The 17444-nt window shown below is 39.3% G+C and overlaps 1 protein-coding gene across 1 annotated transcript; it reads left to right on the top strand.

Annotated features, from left to right (window-relative positions):
- Window positions 1–420: 420 nt before the first annotated feature.
- On the top strand, window positions 421–16635 carry ttll4 (tubulin tyrosine ligase-like family, member 4). Its single transcript, XM_054615617.1, has 21 exons — window positions 421–562; window positions 2065–3336; window positions 4069–4525; window positions 5385–5553; window positions 5645–5721; window positions 5845–5908; window positions 8323–8441; window positions 8820–8930; window positions 9321–9397; window positions 9506–9700; window positions 10025–10107; window positions 10230–10358; window positions 10563–10685; window positions 10798–10896; window positions 11171–11305; window positions 11431–11568; window positions 11742–11838; window positions 11987–12197; window positions 12863–12930; window positions 13038–13108; window positions 13573–16635. The coding sequence occupies exons 2-21, from the start codon at window positions 2689–2691 to the stop codon at window positions 13760–13762; spliced, it is 3261 nt and encodes a 1086-aa protein (XP_054471592.1). The 5' UTR covers window positions 421–562; window positions 2065–2688; the 3' UTR covers window positions 13763–16635.
- The last annotated feature ends 809 nt before the right edge of the window (window positions 16636–17444 follow it).

Genomic DNA, 17444 nt, shown 5'->3' with positions numbered 1-17444 from the left:
TTCTCATTCAATATATATGTTTTTATTGTTATTTATTTTATATGTATATACAGTACCAGTCAAAAGTTTGGACACACCTTCTCATTCAATGGTTTTTATTTATTTTATATATTATATATATATATATAATTGTTATTTTATTTATTTTATATGTATATACAGTACCAGTCAAAAGTTTACACCTTCTCATTCAATGTTTTTGTTATTATTTATATATATACATATATTATTTTTATATAATACCAGTCAAAAGTGTGGACACACCTTCTCATTCAATGGTTTTTATTTATTGTATATATATATATAATTGTTATTTTTATTTATTTTATATATATATATATAATTTCTTTCTACATTTAATAAATCGTTGCTGAACGCTGCGTTGTCTCGACCAGCAGAGGGCGCTGTGACTGAAAACCCAACCCGGAAGTGACCCGGCGCGTCCTCTCTCTCCACAGACGCTCTTCGGTGCTGATGTTGAGCTGTTCCGTCCCGCTAACGTGACTCCACCGGGACGACCTCCGCCTCTGCGACCACGTGTCCGGTCCTGACCCGTGCAGAGGTACGTAAGCATGCACTACACTCACGATCTGGTGACAAGTGTGTGTTTTAGTGGAGGAGTCGCTGAAAACACGCAGTAGCTACTGTTGCTAAGCTAACGCTGCAGAGGTAAACAGAGGCGGACACGAGCCGCGCGGGCACGAGCCCCGAGGACGCATGCGTTGTTGTTTTTAAATATATGTGTATAATACAGTAAGGTTGTGTTATTGTAAATGCTTAAAGTGCAGCAGACTAACTTAAAACACACACACACACACACACACACACACACACACACACACACACACACACACACGTGAACACCAGCGCTGCTCCACGAGTCACTTCCGGGTTTGCTGTCAGTGACAGATGTCCCGGATGTGACTGCTGATGAGCACACACACTTCAGAGGGACTAATTGGTTAAAATTATATATATATATATATATATATTTTTTTTTTTTTTGCATTGAATAAAGTTTTGTTGAAATACAACATATATATTTATTATTAATTATTATTATTATACTTTTTTATACTTGCTTACAAAAAAATGTAGGGACTTGCAAGTATATTTGTCTAATTACTATATATATATATATATTTTTGCATAAGGTTGATGATTGAATACAGTTTTGTTGAAATACACCACTATACATATATATTTATTATTAATTATTATTATTATTATTTTTTTTTTGCATAAGGTTGACAAAAACCTTTTGGGACTTATACATATATATTTGTAATAATTATTATTATATTTTATATATACTTAAAAAACTTTAGGGATTTGCAAGTATATTTGTCTAATTACTATATATATATATTATTTTTATTTTTATTTTTTTTATATATATATACAGTACCAGTCAAAAGTTTGGACACACCTTCTCATTCAATGGTTTATCTTTTTATTATTTTTTTTATTTTTTTCTACATTGTAGATTAATATTGAAGACATCCAAACTATGAAGGAACACATATGGAATTATGTGGTAAACAAACAAACAAATGCTCAACAAACCAGAATATGTTTTATATTTTACATTCTTCAAAGTAGTTGAATGAGAAGTGTGTCCAAACTTTTGGCTTCTGTATATTTGTCTAATTACTATCCAAAATGTCTCATAACTCTTAATTCAAGACAGTTATTCAACAAGTGGACATTGTTTTAGACAATACATATTGAAATACTAGTGAAATAAAGCATAAAAATGAGTTTTCCTAACTAATTTCAAGTTATCTTTATATATCTTGAAAGGCCTAAATATCAAATCTAATTTAAGAAATCTTACCAAGCTAATTTAAACTTGTTCCATTAGCAGATTTTGTTACTTATTACCAGCAATAACACCTTGTATGGATTGTTTTTTTGACACACTTTCCCAGTGTAGCATTGGTTTCTGTACTGTAAGATTTCATATGACGTTCTTTCCACACGAGGAAATACTTCTTGGTCTAATGATAAATGCCCGTTAGATTCTCTTAGACTGACTCTGCTTCTCTTCTTGCACACTTTCAGAAGATATAAGAACTCCAAGGAGACCACTTTCTCCTCTACGACCCGACACCTCGATGTAAGCCACGTCTTGGGCGTCCCAAAGCTTACATTTCATCCCCAGAGTTGTTGGGAAGAGGAACCTGCTTCTGGCTCAGTCTGTATCAGCGATGTCCTGTTATGACAAACCCCTGAGTGTGACTGTTAACAATAGTTGGAATCCCTTTGCCTCAGGATAAAAACCTCATGTGCCTGCCTGTCTGGGCCTCATGTGAAGGCTTAGTACCCTGCATAGCTACCAAGAGCTAACGGTGTCCTGCTGACGTGCAGCATAGCCGCTAAGCCCAAGTGCTGTACTGCTGTCACTGCATCTGTGGCGGCAGTTATGTTTACTGTTGGTCTGGATTTAACAAGAACTTGTAATCAATCTGTAGTACCCAAAAGCAAATTTTCAACTCTATTCCACTGGAGCTGACATTACAAAAGTCATTCTTGCAGAAGAACCGAAGGGGAGCGACCAGGAGCGAACAGAAACGTCTTCTTCCACCTCAGGCTTTGGTATTGTTGCGACTGTTGTTCCTATCCTCCCAAGACCTCTGCCCTAAACCTAACCCTTCAGGAATAACCACAGCTTCATTGAGCGGTGCCATGCCCACCAACCAGTCCTCCTCCTGGGACGGGGCGAACCTTCGGGCTTGCTCCAACGCAGATAGTCCCACTTCTGCAACTTCCGTTAGTACGCATGCCAAGACAGTTGTGGCCCCTAAAGTGCCTTTCACTCCGACTTCTCTGGAGCTGTCCAGGAAAAAAGAACAAGCCAAACTTCTCCCCTCAAATGTTGCCTCGTCTGCTTCCCCCTTGAAGCAGACAACAGCGTCCCCATCTGTGTTTTCTGTCGGGGAGAATGGGGACCGAAATAAAACCAACACCCAGAGCCAAATCACCACAGTGCCAGATGGGTCTCCAAACCTGCCACAACAAATGTATGGGATTCAAAACCCAAACCGGGCGCCAGCAACGGGATTGAAGCAGGCTGGTAGCAGCCTCAATGAACCCAGCACCCCTTCTTCCATCCCCCAGAAGGAACGTGAGATCGGGTTTAATGTCCAGCTGACGGGTACCATGCAGGAATGTATGTCGCTGCAAACCTCGCGACCAGGAAGCGGTTTAGCGACGAGCAGACGTCCGACTGCCAAAGGTGATGCACCGCTGAGATTGGAGCTTCTTTCTTCTGTTTGTCACCAGGACCTGTTCATCAAAGGGCAGCCCGCTCTGCAGCAAACTAACAAGTTGATGGTGAGTATTGATGTTTCAGCAGGTAAAACTTCAGCAACGCTCGTAATTTAAGAGCAACTTTATTTTTAGACCAAGGCGCTTCAGCCTGAGGCCTTCATCAGGGTCATCAGTGTTGCTGTTTTTGAATATTGAAGACACGTCAGCAAAGCTCAAGCAGTTTTTTTCCCCAGAAATAAAATGAAACATTGGATTTTCATCTCTTAACATGAAATTATTTCCGTGCCTGCCTTAGTACAGAGTGACCATACGATTCCGACTAAGACCGACTTTGTTTGCATTTGAGGTAGATTGTATTGGAATTGGAGCTCCTGTTTTCCATGAGAACTATATTGGCCCACAAGTAATCATTGGCTGTGTAGTAAAGAATATGTTTTTGTTACAATTACTACAGTGGAAATTATGGTTTCATATAGAACTAGACTGATAAATTGGCCAGCCCAGGCCTATATTTCGGTATCGGTGTATGTGACGGCCTGTACATATCGAGAAATTGCAGCACAGAAATGCCAAATTGTCACCAAAACATAGTTTGTCCAAGATGATTTTTCAATTATAAAATGTACCAATTAGTATAAATCTTGGCCACAATTCTTTAAAAATAACAAATACCAGGACTTTCAATTACGGATCATGTTGGAGTTCCAGAACCCTTTACGTTTGGTTAAGTTGATATAAATCCACTTACTGCCGCCTCTTCCACAACTGACCTTTTGCTTTACTTTGTCTTCTCAGCCTGAAGCTGCAGACTGTTCCTCCTCGCCATCAGTGCCTCCTCTAAGCCTTACTTTCTGTGAACATCAGGGGGCAACATTGAAAAAGGTCACCTCCAGCTCTGACAGCACAAAAGTAGAGGAAACAACAACAGCTGCAAGAAGGAGGAGCCATTCAGCCAGAGCACCAAAATGCCGCCAGGCACAAAACAGCACAACAACAATAAGTGCTTTAACCAATCAGTTGGTGGTTAGAGGTCGTCCTCTGACAGCGTTGCCAGCAACTACAAACGGCAAGCTCCAAACCAGCGCATCACTGGACCTGAACAAGCAGCTCCTAGAAAGTCAGTGTCCACCGGGAAGCACCTTGTCCACATGCAGAAGAATCAGTCTCCCAGAAGCCAGTCCGTTTCCAAATGGCCCCATGCCAACTGTGCTCAGTGCCAATGTCAGTGCCACACCGCTGGGTGCCATCACAGGTAATCACATTTATTGATTTTACTGTGAAACACACTGTAGAAAACCCAGGACAAGAGAATGGTAGATCATCTGGTTATTGAATATGAAGATTCAAGGACCTCAAATGTATGTTTTGCAGAAATATTCACGAATACAGTGAGTTCTAGTAATACTGCATTAAGATCAGAGGTCAAAGCAACGATAACTTCCTGAAGTAAACTTTGGTATTACTCATCTCAAGAGACAGCATGCGTTCACATGTATATATATTTTATCTTGGAGATTAGGACACCTACATATCTCACAATATTTTTTTAAGGATGTAATGTTTATTGTGAATATGTTAGCATTAAATAACACAATATAATGGCAGTTTTCGTTTTTCATTTGTGTTTTTGTCACAGAAGAAAAGCTCTAAAAGATGGGCGACATGTAAGTTTAGGAGAAAGATTTGCAATTTATGTTGTTAGTTTCTATTCCTGCAGCACATGTGTTTCTGCAGAGCTAAATTGTTTAAGCTTTATTTCAGAAAGCATGGCCACAATGTGTGTGTAGAGTGGTCTCAGATTCAGTTTTCTACTATGATCAAATTATTCCCACACAATCCCAATGAAGCTTGAGTCTGAGGTCCAATCTCCTAAAAAGTGACACTTTTTTAATTTTATTTTTTAACAATGATTTTCCCTCTTTAGAGATGAATTATTAACGATGAACTACTTTACTTTAAAGTAATAAAATAAAAAACAGGAGTTTGCAGTTAATTTCTTTTTTCCTATGAAATACCTTCTTAATATCTAGTTCTTAAGCCGCTAGAATGAAACCATAAATGTGCCGTTATACACCATGTGGATGAATCTCGTGATGTTGTTTTCCCTGTAGCCGTGGCCTCCAGTCCTGCAGGAGCCTTGGTGGGCTCCGTCACCACCCAGATCTCCGCCATCCACCTCACCAAGCAGGGACAGCCGGCCTCCGTGTCCTCTCCGTCTCCAACCCTGTCCTCACCATCGCCAACAGAGGACTGTCTGGTTGGAGAGACTCAGCTGTCTGGGTGAGTTACAGCTAATTGCTTCAATACATAGATCAAATTTTCCTAATTCTCACTCTGAATATTTCAATATGCATTATTTGTGTTCTTCCAGCCATGACTGTGTTATGCAGGTGGATGGAGTTGAGGAGGAGTTTCATGATGAGCTGGAAAACGCATGTAGTGATGACGGTAAGCTGTTAAATACAACACTCTGTGATTATTCACTCTTAATACTTGAGCTGCCTTTAGTCAGCGGGCAGTTTGCATCTTTATGTCGTAAGCAGCTGATTTTTGTTTGTCCGTTGTCTTCAGACGATTCCGACTGTTCGTCCATCAATGGAACCTCATCTACAGCCTCCATCGCTCCCCTTTCTGGGTAAGACGCCCTCTATGACCCCCCACACACACACATCAATATTGATATCACTATTATTTATTCATTTTAGGAATGGAACTGCTTTCACTTACAAATTACTTGCTGATTTACAAATTCTTTGCATCAAAATAAGACGAGGCAAAATAAAATTGTAACCAAATATTTACCCAAAATGAAATAAAATATCAAACTCTTGCACACCGGTAGTTCGACAAGTGTGTATGAGAATATCTAGGGTAGAAGAAATAGACCCAAAAACTCCCTCACATTGTGCTCTTCACTTGCAGGTTACTTTGACCCAAAATTAAATAAACAGAGCACTGCTTTCACTTTCACTTTCTTTTTTTAAACGTCAACACTGCAGTCGATCGTGTACATGTAATTGTGGGAAGCCGAAATCTTGATCATGATTAGTAATTGATTCATTGTGCAGACCCTACTACAACACAAACTCACATACTTTTTCTTTCGGCTGACATTTAACGCAACGACGTAAACACAGACTGATGCACACTCTGTGGACGACACAGTGGTTCTCTCTCACGATTACTGTTTTTTGGACAGTTTTTTTTTCCGGACACTCTTTTGTGTTTCTTTCTCACGGAGCTAATGGCCTTCTATTCTTACAAATGTGTAAATCCTCACTCACTCTCGGTCTTTCTCCCAATATGCTTAGTATCATTTTTTTCCTCTTGTGCGCCAAGTGAAGCTGTCGGCAGCCATTCAAAATGGTACAAACAATTCTAGATGAATTTATGAAGTACATCTACAAGAATTTTCCAAGCCCCTCTGCCTTTTTACTAAACCTGTAAAAAGAACTGGTGGGTGGATAAAATATTTTTTTCTTTCTTTATACTCATTATTTTGTGTACATTAAAACAATTCTGTCCACTTAGTAGATCAAAACTTTTGGTGTCAAGAATTTTTTTTTTTTCTCAACTTGAGCAACTTCAAAATGTCTTCGTCCTCTTCCTTGGCCCTCCCAACCCGGTTTCTAATTGATCTGCTAACATGGAATAAAACATAAATCCCTCAGATCCTGTGGACTCTTATCTCCCTCTCTTTCTCTTTCATTCTCCCTCACGGCCATTGTTAGAAGAGGCCCGAAAGCAGCAGAGCGTGGTGGAAAGGTCCGCTGTGTTGTGCGTCATATTGTTCTCCACCACGATGGCCTCGACAATAGAACTCCCCACCAAAGACTCGGAGCTGATTCTCTGTTAAAACAGCCTGGATAGGGACCGCTATTGTCACCTCCCCCAAACCAGCTGATTTGTTTATGTGTTCATTTACATACACCCCATCACCTCCCCACCCTTTTCCTGAACGCTATAGCTCCTTCTTGTATAGTATAGTGTTAAGTTAGCTTAGTCCAGCTGCAATGCTGCAATGTGTACCTGTCGGAGCTGCAGCAGGATAACATCAGCCCCTGTTCCTTCATCCAGCTGTTTTTTCATCTTTCCTTCCGTCATATATGACTGTCATGTGAGAGGTTTTTTTTTTATATATATATTTTGTGCGTAAATTCTCATTATTTTGTGTGTTATTCTGAAATGTTGGACTTAGTTGCGACTGCTTTTTTGAGAAAAAACACTTTACTGCTGCGTGAAAGTTCATGTCACTGAAGAAACCGGCTCTCAGTATTTAATTGATGTTGATTATGGATCTTTACTGGCTACATTTTCTGGTCTCTTGACTATTAGTGTTAAGATTTGTGGGAACGTTAATTTTAGGCACGACAGAAAGTTTTCCTTTTGGAAGCCTTTCTTCATTCGTGTTGACTCGCAGTGTCAAAATGTACTTGTACTCTCCGTGTGGTGTCTCTGACCCCAAATGCAAACAGCATCGCGTTACTGACACAGTGCAAACAGTCCTCACACTCGACTCGTGTTACAAACTAGAGTGGCGTCTGGGTGCCAACTTCAGGTAGTTAAAAATCCAGTGAACGTAACTCGAGCTGCATTACTTTTTAAAATTTGTTGTGAGCAATTTGCTCGTTTGATAGTGACGAGGTAATCAGAGCTGTGGTGCTGAAAGGGCAGTGACCTCAGCAGAAGACTAAAGGAGTTTACATGCAAGATATAGGAAGTAAAGAGTTCGTGCTTCGTGAACTACAAAAGTTGTAAGACGATGCTTTTTGACACATTTGTCAGACAATTTGTTTTGATGTATTTGTTGAAATTGAAGCTTTTCGATGAGATTGGACGTCTGAAAATGCTTTAAAATGTTTTGGTGAGTACAATGGAACCTGTTTTGCTCAGGGATCACAGTTCCCAATCTGACCTCTCACATGCAACCTTCTCCTTTTGATATAAACAGCAAAGTATCGTACCATTATGACGTTGGCACAGCCGAGGGAGGATGCACGTATTCTGCTGTCCACATTCATTTGTTTGCCTTCGCTCTCTTTCTCTCAGTGTCGAGGAGCCGATGTCATTGGGGGCCGAAGACGATCGAGAGGAGAGACCGGCTTTGGTCCCCAGTTTGTTCCCCTTCATCGCTCCAACGCTCTACTTCAGCACCGCCGATGAGAAAGGTCAGGTCAAGCCCAACTGCAGCTTTAATAGTAGCTAATGGGAGAGTTTAGAAGATGGCAAGTCCAAGCAAACAAAAAAGAGGGAGAAACGATTCCAAAATGTAATGAAAAAAAGCCTGTTACCAAGTATTTTATTTAGCAAGATCCTTAAGAAAATCACAAACAGAGTGACAGCTGAGTTCATGTGAGTGACTGGAAAATAGGCTAAATCTAAATAGTTACATTTTTGTCTTTTTGAGTTTGCAGTAGGTCAAGGGTGTTGTGTTATATCCTATTTCAAATGTGTTTTCAGTAGATGCGGTAAACTATTTCAGTATTTGCATCATGATGTAAATAAAATAAAAATAAACCACCGTTTCTGTGTTGTGCGCTCCACAGTGGAACTGCTGCCGGCAGAACAAAGACGACTGCTAAGATGGAAGATAAGCACCGTCACCCCAAATATCGTCAAGCACACCATCGGCAGGTCGCACTTCAAAGTCACCAAGAGTAAGTCATCACGTGGGCTTGTCAGTGAGAGTTACTGCTAAGAAACATTTTTACTGCACATGATTAATCCATGGTCACCTTAAATGATATCTGTCAGACGTTCTTTCTTGGATGAATCATTAAGGCAACAACTGGGTTATTTGAGGTGTTTAAACGTCTTTTAATTCAAATTAAGAGTGCTCCAATCAGGACTTTTTGGGCTGATCGTTGATTATTTGAAGCAGTAACGATCCCAGGGTCTATTTCCCTTCCCTTACTTTGTGCCTGACCCCCCTCCTGGACGAAAGGCCGTCCTCAAGGCACCTCAAGAGTTCCCGGTTATTTGCTTTGCTTTCTATCTGCTACCAGCTGGGTGATGAAGTTCTGTGTTTTGTTCTGTTGTTCATGTAGAAAGCCATGACTGGTTGGGCTGCTGGGGACACCACATGAAGTCTCCTCTCTTCAAGGCCATCGGAGAGCACCAGAAGGTAAGACACGACTTAGCTGTGAACATTAAATTAACACATTTTTTATTTTTTTGATTTCTTGACAAGAATAACACTCAACTTGGCTGTATTTTTTTCCTTCTGTCCTAGTTGAACCACTTCCCGGGAACATTTCAGATCGGCAGAAAGGACCGTCTGTGGAGGAACTTGTCCAAGATGCAGGTTCGCTTTGGCAAACAGGAGTTCAGCTTTTTCCCCCGCACCTTCGTCCTTCCTCAGGACATCAAGCTGCTACGCAAGGCCTGGGAGGACGGTGGCTCCAGGCAGAAATGGATCATCAAGCCGGTATGTTCTGCTAGTAGATAAACATGTTTTCACTTTATTAGTAACTATGCCAAAGCTGTGGAGGCAAAGCCGTCTCAAAAAACATTCTTTTATTACGTCCCAGACAGGAAGTCAGATTTTTGCTTTACTTTAAGGATTATTTACCAATATTTAATTTTGTCATTTTGCTGGATAGTTGGTAGTTCCGTCTAATGATTATTGGCTTTAATTGCTGTAAAATGTGTCAGTTTGGTTAATAATTACTGTTCCAAACGAGATCCAGATCATGAATGCTTAATGAAAACTGTGCTGAAGTTTAAGGATGTTTTTGTTTTTTATAAACAGCCTGCATCAGCCAGAGGAATAGGTATCCAGGTCATCCACAAATGGAGCCAGATGCCCCGCAAGAGACCACTACTGGTCCAAAAGTAAGTAGACCAGAATAGACTGCTAATGGTGTGAAACTTAGTAGCAGAGTGATCTTTTTCCAGAAGCTGACACTTCATTATGAATTGGCCATTGGGATAAAACATCTTTATTTGATTTGCAGGTACCTTCACAAGCCCTACCTCATCAGTGGCAACAAGTTTGACCTGCGGATCTACGTCTACGTGACCTGCTACGACCCGCTCAGGATTTACATCTTCTCTGACGGACTGGTCCGATTCGCCAGCTGCAAGTCAGTTTTCCTCACATTCACCCCAGTAAAAAGTCCAAATACTGTCGAGTAGTTAATGTATAACGGAACATAAATGATCCCCAAGGTCATTTAAGGAGGAAAAAGTAATGTGATCTATAAATCAATATGGCTGATTGGTGACTTCAAAAAGCTGATGATAGGTCTCATTTGTTTTAACTCCACATTTGTGTTTCTCTTCTTCAGGTATTCGTCTTCCATGAAGACTCTGGGAAACAAGTTCATGCATCTGACCAACTACAGCGTCAACAAGAAAAACTCTGAATACCAGAGTAACAGCGATGACAAGGCCTGCCAGGGACACAAATGGTTTGTATATTTTTGTTGAAGTGAAACTCGACACGTCTTTGTTACTATGTGTGTGTACATAACTGTTCCTGAACTCCAAACTGAACGTGTGCTTGTCTGTGTGTGTTTTCAGGACTCTGAAGGCCTTGTGGCAGTTTCTTGGTTGTAAGGGAGTCAACACCACTCTGATCTGGGAGAAGATTAAAGACATTGTGATCAAAACCATCATTGGGTGAGTTTGACCATTCAGGCATTTTGAATGCTGGGCAGATATTATTTTTAGAAAATGTATATTGCTTAATTTTTTTATTATTTGTTATTATTTATGAAAGTTAAAGTGAATACAATCCAAATGTATTAATTAAGATTTAACAACATTTAAAAATGACAGCATTTGACCAAAGTGCTGTAAAATCAAATATAGCCTTAAAAAAAACACAGTAAATCAACATAATACAAATGCAAAAATTGCATGATGATATAATCTCCTGCGTGTCTGTCATCAGGTCAGAGCCGTACGTCAACAGTCTGCTGAAGATGAACGTTCGGACACCTTACAGCTGCCACGAGCTGTTCGGCTTTGACATCATGCTGGACGAGAAGCTCAAACCCTGGATCCTGGAGGTCAACATATCACCAAGGTAACACACACACACACACACACACACACACACACACACACACACACACACACACACACACACACACACACACACACATACAGGTTTTCAATCTACATATTGTAACTGTTGTGTTTCCTGTCCAGCCTCCATTCCAACACAGCGCTGGATGTTGCAGTTAAAGGTCAGATGATCAGAGACCTCCTGAACCTGGCAGGCTTCCGTATTCCCCAAAAAGATGATGTGGTCGCCCCCTGCAGTAGTGCCTCCAGCTCCACCAGCAGGTAGGGAGGCGTTACTGCACCTCACTGACCACACAGGGGGTCCTGTGACTTGAGAGGAAATGACTTAATTCTGGTCACAATTGAGGAACTTTCTATACATTTCAACTCAAACTACAGCCTCAGTGAATACCTTAGAGATGAATTAACATTTGTGTGTGTATGTTTGTGTGCAGTCTGTGTTCGTGGACCCGGGAGAGGACCAAGTCAGATCTGTCTTCCGATGAGAAGGTCAAACGGGCCTTTTACCTCACCCAGCGCTACGCCGACCAGGTAAATGAACACGAAACACATTTAAGATTTGGTCCAAAGTGAATTAATAACAAGGCAATATGCTGAATCAGAGGTCCAAACATCTTTTAATCTAGTGTAATAAGTCTATGTAAGCAACACTTTGTGTCTTCCCTTTTGCCTCTGTCAGGACTTCCTCTCTACAGCGCTGGACGTCTTGACCCCAGAGGACGTCCGCGTGCTGGCAGAGAGCGAAGACGAGCTGACTCGTCTCGGACAGTTTGAGCGTATCTTCCCATCGCCGGCGTCTTCTCGCTACCTTCGCTTCTTCGAGTGCCCGAGATACCTCAACATCCTGCTGGACCAGTGGGAGCAGAAGTACTGGAGCTGCAGGACAAAAGGTACATGCGTTTCATAAATTATCTCCCTTTTTTTTTAACTATGATGATATTGCTCTCAGTGGAGTTGATTTATTAAGGATTTGCTTTTTTTAAAGTGCCTTTTTTTTTTTTAGACCTTAGTGAGACAGAGATGGACATAAGGAAGCTAAAATGGTTGGTCTATGTTAATGTAATATGTAATGTAAGTTGTTACATAATCCAATATAAGTGTATTGTTACTTTTTATATCTGTCATGTTTGGAGGCTACAGTGTGGTTCTTTATTGGCTCATGCTGAAGTAAATTACGCAAGAATGATTTTTCCTGCCAGAGATTTGGGTTGTCACCACAGTGAACAAGACAAAGAAGAGAACACGCTTGGATTCCATCACATCTCAGGTCCCTCCACAGACCATCTGCTGAGGAAGAATACGAGATTAAGATGAAATGTGTACTTTTTAAAATGTGTTTTAAACCCCTTAAAATGTGCAGCCAAAAAACGTTTTGGTCTTGCTGCTCACCATCCGAACAGAGATTTAGGTTTAGGTAGCTGAAGGAGAGAGAGGAGCTCTTTTTCTCAGAGTTTGGATACATGAAGGAAGGAGTAACATAAAGAGAGCAGAGAAATCACTGAAGCTGCTGGGAGAGTTAATCCAGATGTTATGGATTCTGTGTGTCTTCCTGCAGGTATCAGTCTGCTGACGTCTCTCTGTGAGAAAGGAGTCCATCTGGGAACCAGTGACCCTCTTCACATGGTGAGGAACCGTGGAAAAATGTTATAAATTAGTCTGAATATAAAATGAATCATAATCATTTGACATTTTCTGTTTTTCTCTGTGGTTGTGTTTTTGTGTTTCCCTAGTGGTCCAAGTCTAGCTACATCTCAAGGTTTGAGCCCAACGGACAAAACCTTGTTGGCCCATCCAAATCGAGGTATACACTCATACACGCATACACGCATACACACGCATACACACGCATACACACACAAACACACACAAAACCACAACTAAATATAAAAGCCAGGTGTCCAGATATCAGGGATACAGATTTATTATCCTTAACAGATACAGAGAATAAAATATTGAACATAGAAAAAGTGCTGATCCGGTACAGAACTTAATAATATATAACATTTAGATACAAGCATAATAAATGTCCTTATCACCCTTGTATGTGTAAAATAAACGTAATAAAATAAAGGAAGTACTTTGGTCACCTCTGTCATTTATTATAACAAGACAAAATGAATAGAACATGGATTAAAGGATTAAGTTCAACTTTCTTTTTCACGTTAGGGTTTAATGTTAAAACTTCCACAGCTTTAAGCAATATATCAGACTAACTAACATTACAGTTTATTAACTAGTTCATCTCTCTCCTGTCCTTTTCTCCAGGGTGGTGGTCACCCATCAGCACCGCCCCAATCAGGACGACTACGACGATGGTTCAGACATGGAGGCGGCTTCCTTCTCCAGCCTGCCTGTTTCTCCAAGTCCTGGATCCAGTGTCACCAGCAGTGCCTGTGCGAGCCCTCAGCCCAGCATCACCCAGAGCCTGCTGCCCCATCAGTTCTCTTCTCTCTGAGACTCCTCGGGGTTTGCTAACATGATGTTTACTTACCCAGATCAGACACAAAGCTCAGGGTCTAGGATTTAACCCTAAAACACCCTTCTATTGAGCCTTTCATCTCTAGTAGCTCCAAAACTCGGGATGAGAAATGTACTTAGATCTGTAAATCTAAGCAAACACTGTAGAAAGGTGTGGGTTTTGGTCTTTAATAGAATTGTGGTTAGCTATCAGAAGAAAGTTTCAACAATAACTACTAGTTTAAGGGGGTTTTTTTTGCAGGAAATGTAGGAACTGTTTGGTCTTTTTAGTGCTGAAATCAAAACATCTGTTTCATGGCGGTTTATCCTTTATAGATTTGATTTAAACCTCTATAACTGCAATGCAAGGCACATAAAAGACCATACCAGTTAATTGTTGCCCTATTTACTAAAAATCTATAATATGCCAATTTATATTCAAATGTATTCTGAGAAGCCAGAGAGTCACTGACATTGATGACTGTGCGGTATTAAAAATAAATCATCCTGCAGTAACTTGAAACATGCTGGAGATCCATAATGCATCACAGCGAGCGTCATGTCTGCTTTTATTTGTCAAATTTAAATCTATTACATTGCTTAACCAGGCAATGATAATGCAACTCATACAACAACAGGAGCGGACATGACAGGTGTCAGAGTACTACCTTTATTTTATTAACATCATTAGCATGTGAACACTCTCATTAGAGGCAAGTAAAAAATATTGTTATTAGTACGGCATGGAAAAAAAACACGATAGGAGAAACATTCGGGAAAAAAAGTTTAATAAAGCTCAACTTGGAGTCATCCAACGAGGCAAAGCTTCAGCCAATCAAGTACGAGACAGAGAATAAAATGAGTCTAAAGATACAAGTTTGCCTTCTGATGGGTATTAAAACTCATGGATGGTACTTTGTTACGTCTTCCATGAAACCCTCGGATTCCCATCAGCTGTCACACGCCGCTCCTCACTGGTCCTTGGTATTGAAATCTAAACTGTGAATAGGACACACTGGGTCTTCCTCACACATTCCTCCACAGAGCAACGTTAGCATCAGCTGTCGGTTTGTATGTGTTCTGCACTGGCTTTAGCAAGAACACAACTGCACAGCCAACACTACTTTACACAATGCAGTAACTAATGACACTATAATGCTGTGATTTCTCAAAATGTCGACGACTGTTACTGGTTCGGTGTTAAAAAGACTCTTGATTGCACAAGTGTCACATTCCTGGCCTTATGGACTCAAACCTTTGTGTTTGTGTAGAAGTAGAGAGTTGGAGAGAAAAGGTTTTGCCTTACAGTAGATTAGAGATACTTGAAGACTGATCTTGGATAACTTAGTCTGACATGCATGTCAGTAGACAAAAAGAAAGTTACTTTTTAAATTTTAACTTAGAGCAGTTAAATCCGTCATATTGCAGTCATCTCATAAAAACTACTTTGAATTTTAAAAAGGGCTTTATTTTTCTGTGTGATGATTTATTTGACACAAATGATAGTATATAGAATAATATAGAATATTTCTAGTAAGCTGCCAAATCAAAGTATATCCAGTGTACGTTCATTAACACAAACATGTGTACAAAGTACCTCTTTAACACTTTAGGTTACTATTGTAACCCCGGTTCTCTGAGTAGCACGAGTGTAGAATGCTGTTCAAGAACACTGATGTTTGAGAGTTTATGAACAGAGTTGTGGATTAGGGTTCAGTGTTTGAGGGATTTCTTATAGAAGATATCTTATTGTTTCCTCAGGACAAAAGTATCTACTGTGAGGAGACAAAAGGACACAAAAAAAACTACTACTTGAAGTTTCAAATGTTTGGGCACACTTTCTCTTAAAGCCAACATCTATTGTAATAAACTGACAGGCAGAACTGGTTGTAGATGAGAAAAGTGAAGCTATCACATGAAATCATCTACTTCCTCTTGACCTCAGTGTTTGAGAATTCTCCAACAAAGTCATCATGACACTCTGTTTTATTATTTGAAAAGTGATTCCTGCTGTCAGAAGTTACAGAAAAGTGTGGAACCTTAACTTGTTTACAGATAAGTTTTATTATGTAGCAGACATTTATATTTTAATGCAAACTTGTATAAACGATAAGATATAAGAATTTAAATATAGTAAAATGCTAATTTTGACATAGGTCAATGCGTTTAAAGAAAAAAGGAAGTGAAGTGGAAGCACAAAGTGGAGTCTGGTGGATTTTCCCTGCTGTACAGAACTCTGTCTGATCAGAGGAAAAAGATTCCTTTCATGGAGCTACTCAATGCACACGATAACAGAAGTAGTACTGAGGAAAAATACTTTAAAAATACCTTGAATTTCAAGTAGGACTGGGACTATTAATTATTTCAGTCTCTAATAAATATTTTTATTAACTCTTGTTATATTTAATTAATCCCTTAGTCTATGAAATTTCAGACATATTCAAACTTCTTTGTAATGTCAACATTCAAATTCAAATACAGAAATATACAATTAATTAAAAATACTTTAAGATGAGAAAGCTGCTGCCTTTTGGGCCCTTGATGCATACAAAAATATACAAGAATTAAACTCTTTAAGGATAAAATAATTCAGGAGTCTTCATGTTATCATTTGACATTTGACTTCCTGTGACGCCTTTATCAGATTCTACCACAGCAAAACGGTCGTCACGGCTGCTTTTCAGAGTATAATATGTGTATTACCCTAAGTTAAATAATAACGCTGCATTTGGAGTTGTTTTTAACATAACAGAAATGTTAAACTTCAGTAGAGTTGATCATATTTTTGAACTAACCTGGAAATTGTAAAAAATGTATTCTCAAAAGGGCTGTATGAATTGCTCAGGATGACTATTTCAAAATAAAAGTTATTTGTGGTACAATCTCATGATTGGGTCTTTTTCTATAAAAGGTATATATATATATTTCCATTTATTTTAAACAAGGGTGTTTCTTAAAATTTTTTGTTATTTTTTTCAACACAAGAGGAACTTGCATTTTGTTAGTTATGAATACATTTTCCCCTTTTCCTTTAAAGAACATGTTAAGCCTATGAGAGTTTTTGTGTTTGCCAACTGGTTCCAGGATCCACACATTTGATATGAGTTACATTTACTTTAAATTATATCGCTATATATTTTTAGAGACTTATAGAAATCCCTTTGTATTTTGGTTTAATTTGAATTAGTTGATTTGTATTATTGTTTACATCAAAGCAAATTTACATGATACCTTTCAGTGACCTGTAAGTAAAACAGTTTAATCAACTTTTGTTATACAAGTTAAAAGTCCAGATCCTTTATAAAGCAGTTTGCCAACGATGACCCCGTTTACATCTGCAACAGCCTGTTTGCAATGAACGCACACATGATACATGCATATGAGAACTGCATGCACTATTCATGCAGTTGTAAACTATTAATATACAAGCTTCTCTCTATAAAGTAAAGTTGTGTATTAATGAATTTAATGGCAGAGTTTAACCAGCTGGTTTCACCTCCAAAGTACAAGTGAAATGCAAAGATTTGCTCTGCTCAGCATTGTTTAAAATAATTCCCATGCTGAATTTTTTTTTCTGTATGACTTTGATTTGACATAGTATTTTCTTGCAATTGTTGATGACATGTTTAATCAGTTTTTCTTGTGATTTTTAAGGCTGCATGTCATATCACAACTGTGTG

This window comes from Anoplopoma fimbria, chromosome 16 (assembly GCF_027596085.1).
Source record: "Anoplopoma fimbria isolate UVic2021 breed Golden Eagle Sablefish chromosome 16, Afim_UVic_2022, whole genome shotgun sequence".
NCBI classification, from domain to species: Eukaryota; Metazoa; Chordata; class Actinopteri; order Perciformes; family Anoplopomatidae; genus Anoplopoma; species Anoplopoma fimbria.
This window is presented reverse-complemented; position numbering and strand designations above follow the sequence as displayed.

Excerpts from the sequence above, each read along its gene's own strand:
- ttll4 (XM_054615617.1), top strand. The coding sequence starts at position 2,689 with ATGCCCACCAACCAGTCCTCCTCCTGGGACGGGGCGAACCTTCGGGCT. Across the intron at positions 3,337-4,068 it reads AGCAAACTAACAAGTTGATG|CCTGAAGCTGCAGACTGTTC; the intron begins GTGAGTATTGAT and ends TTGTCTTCTCAG. Across the intron at positions 5,909-8,322 it reads TCCATCGCTCCCCTTTCTGG|TGTCGAGGAGCCGATGTCAT; the intron begins GTAAGACGCCCT and ends TCTTTCTCTCAG.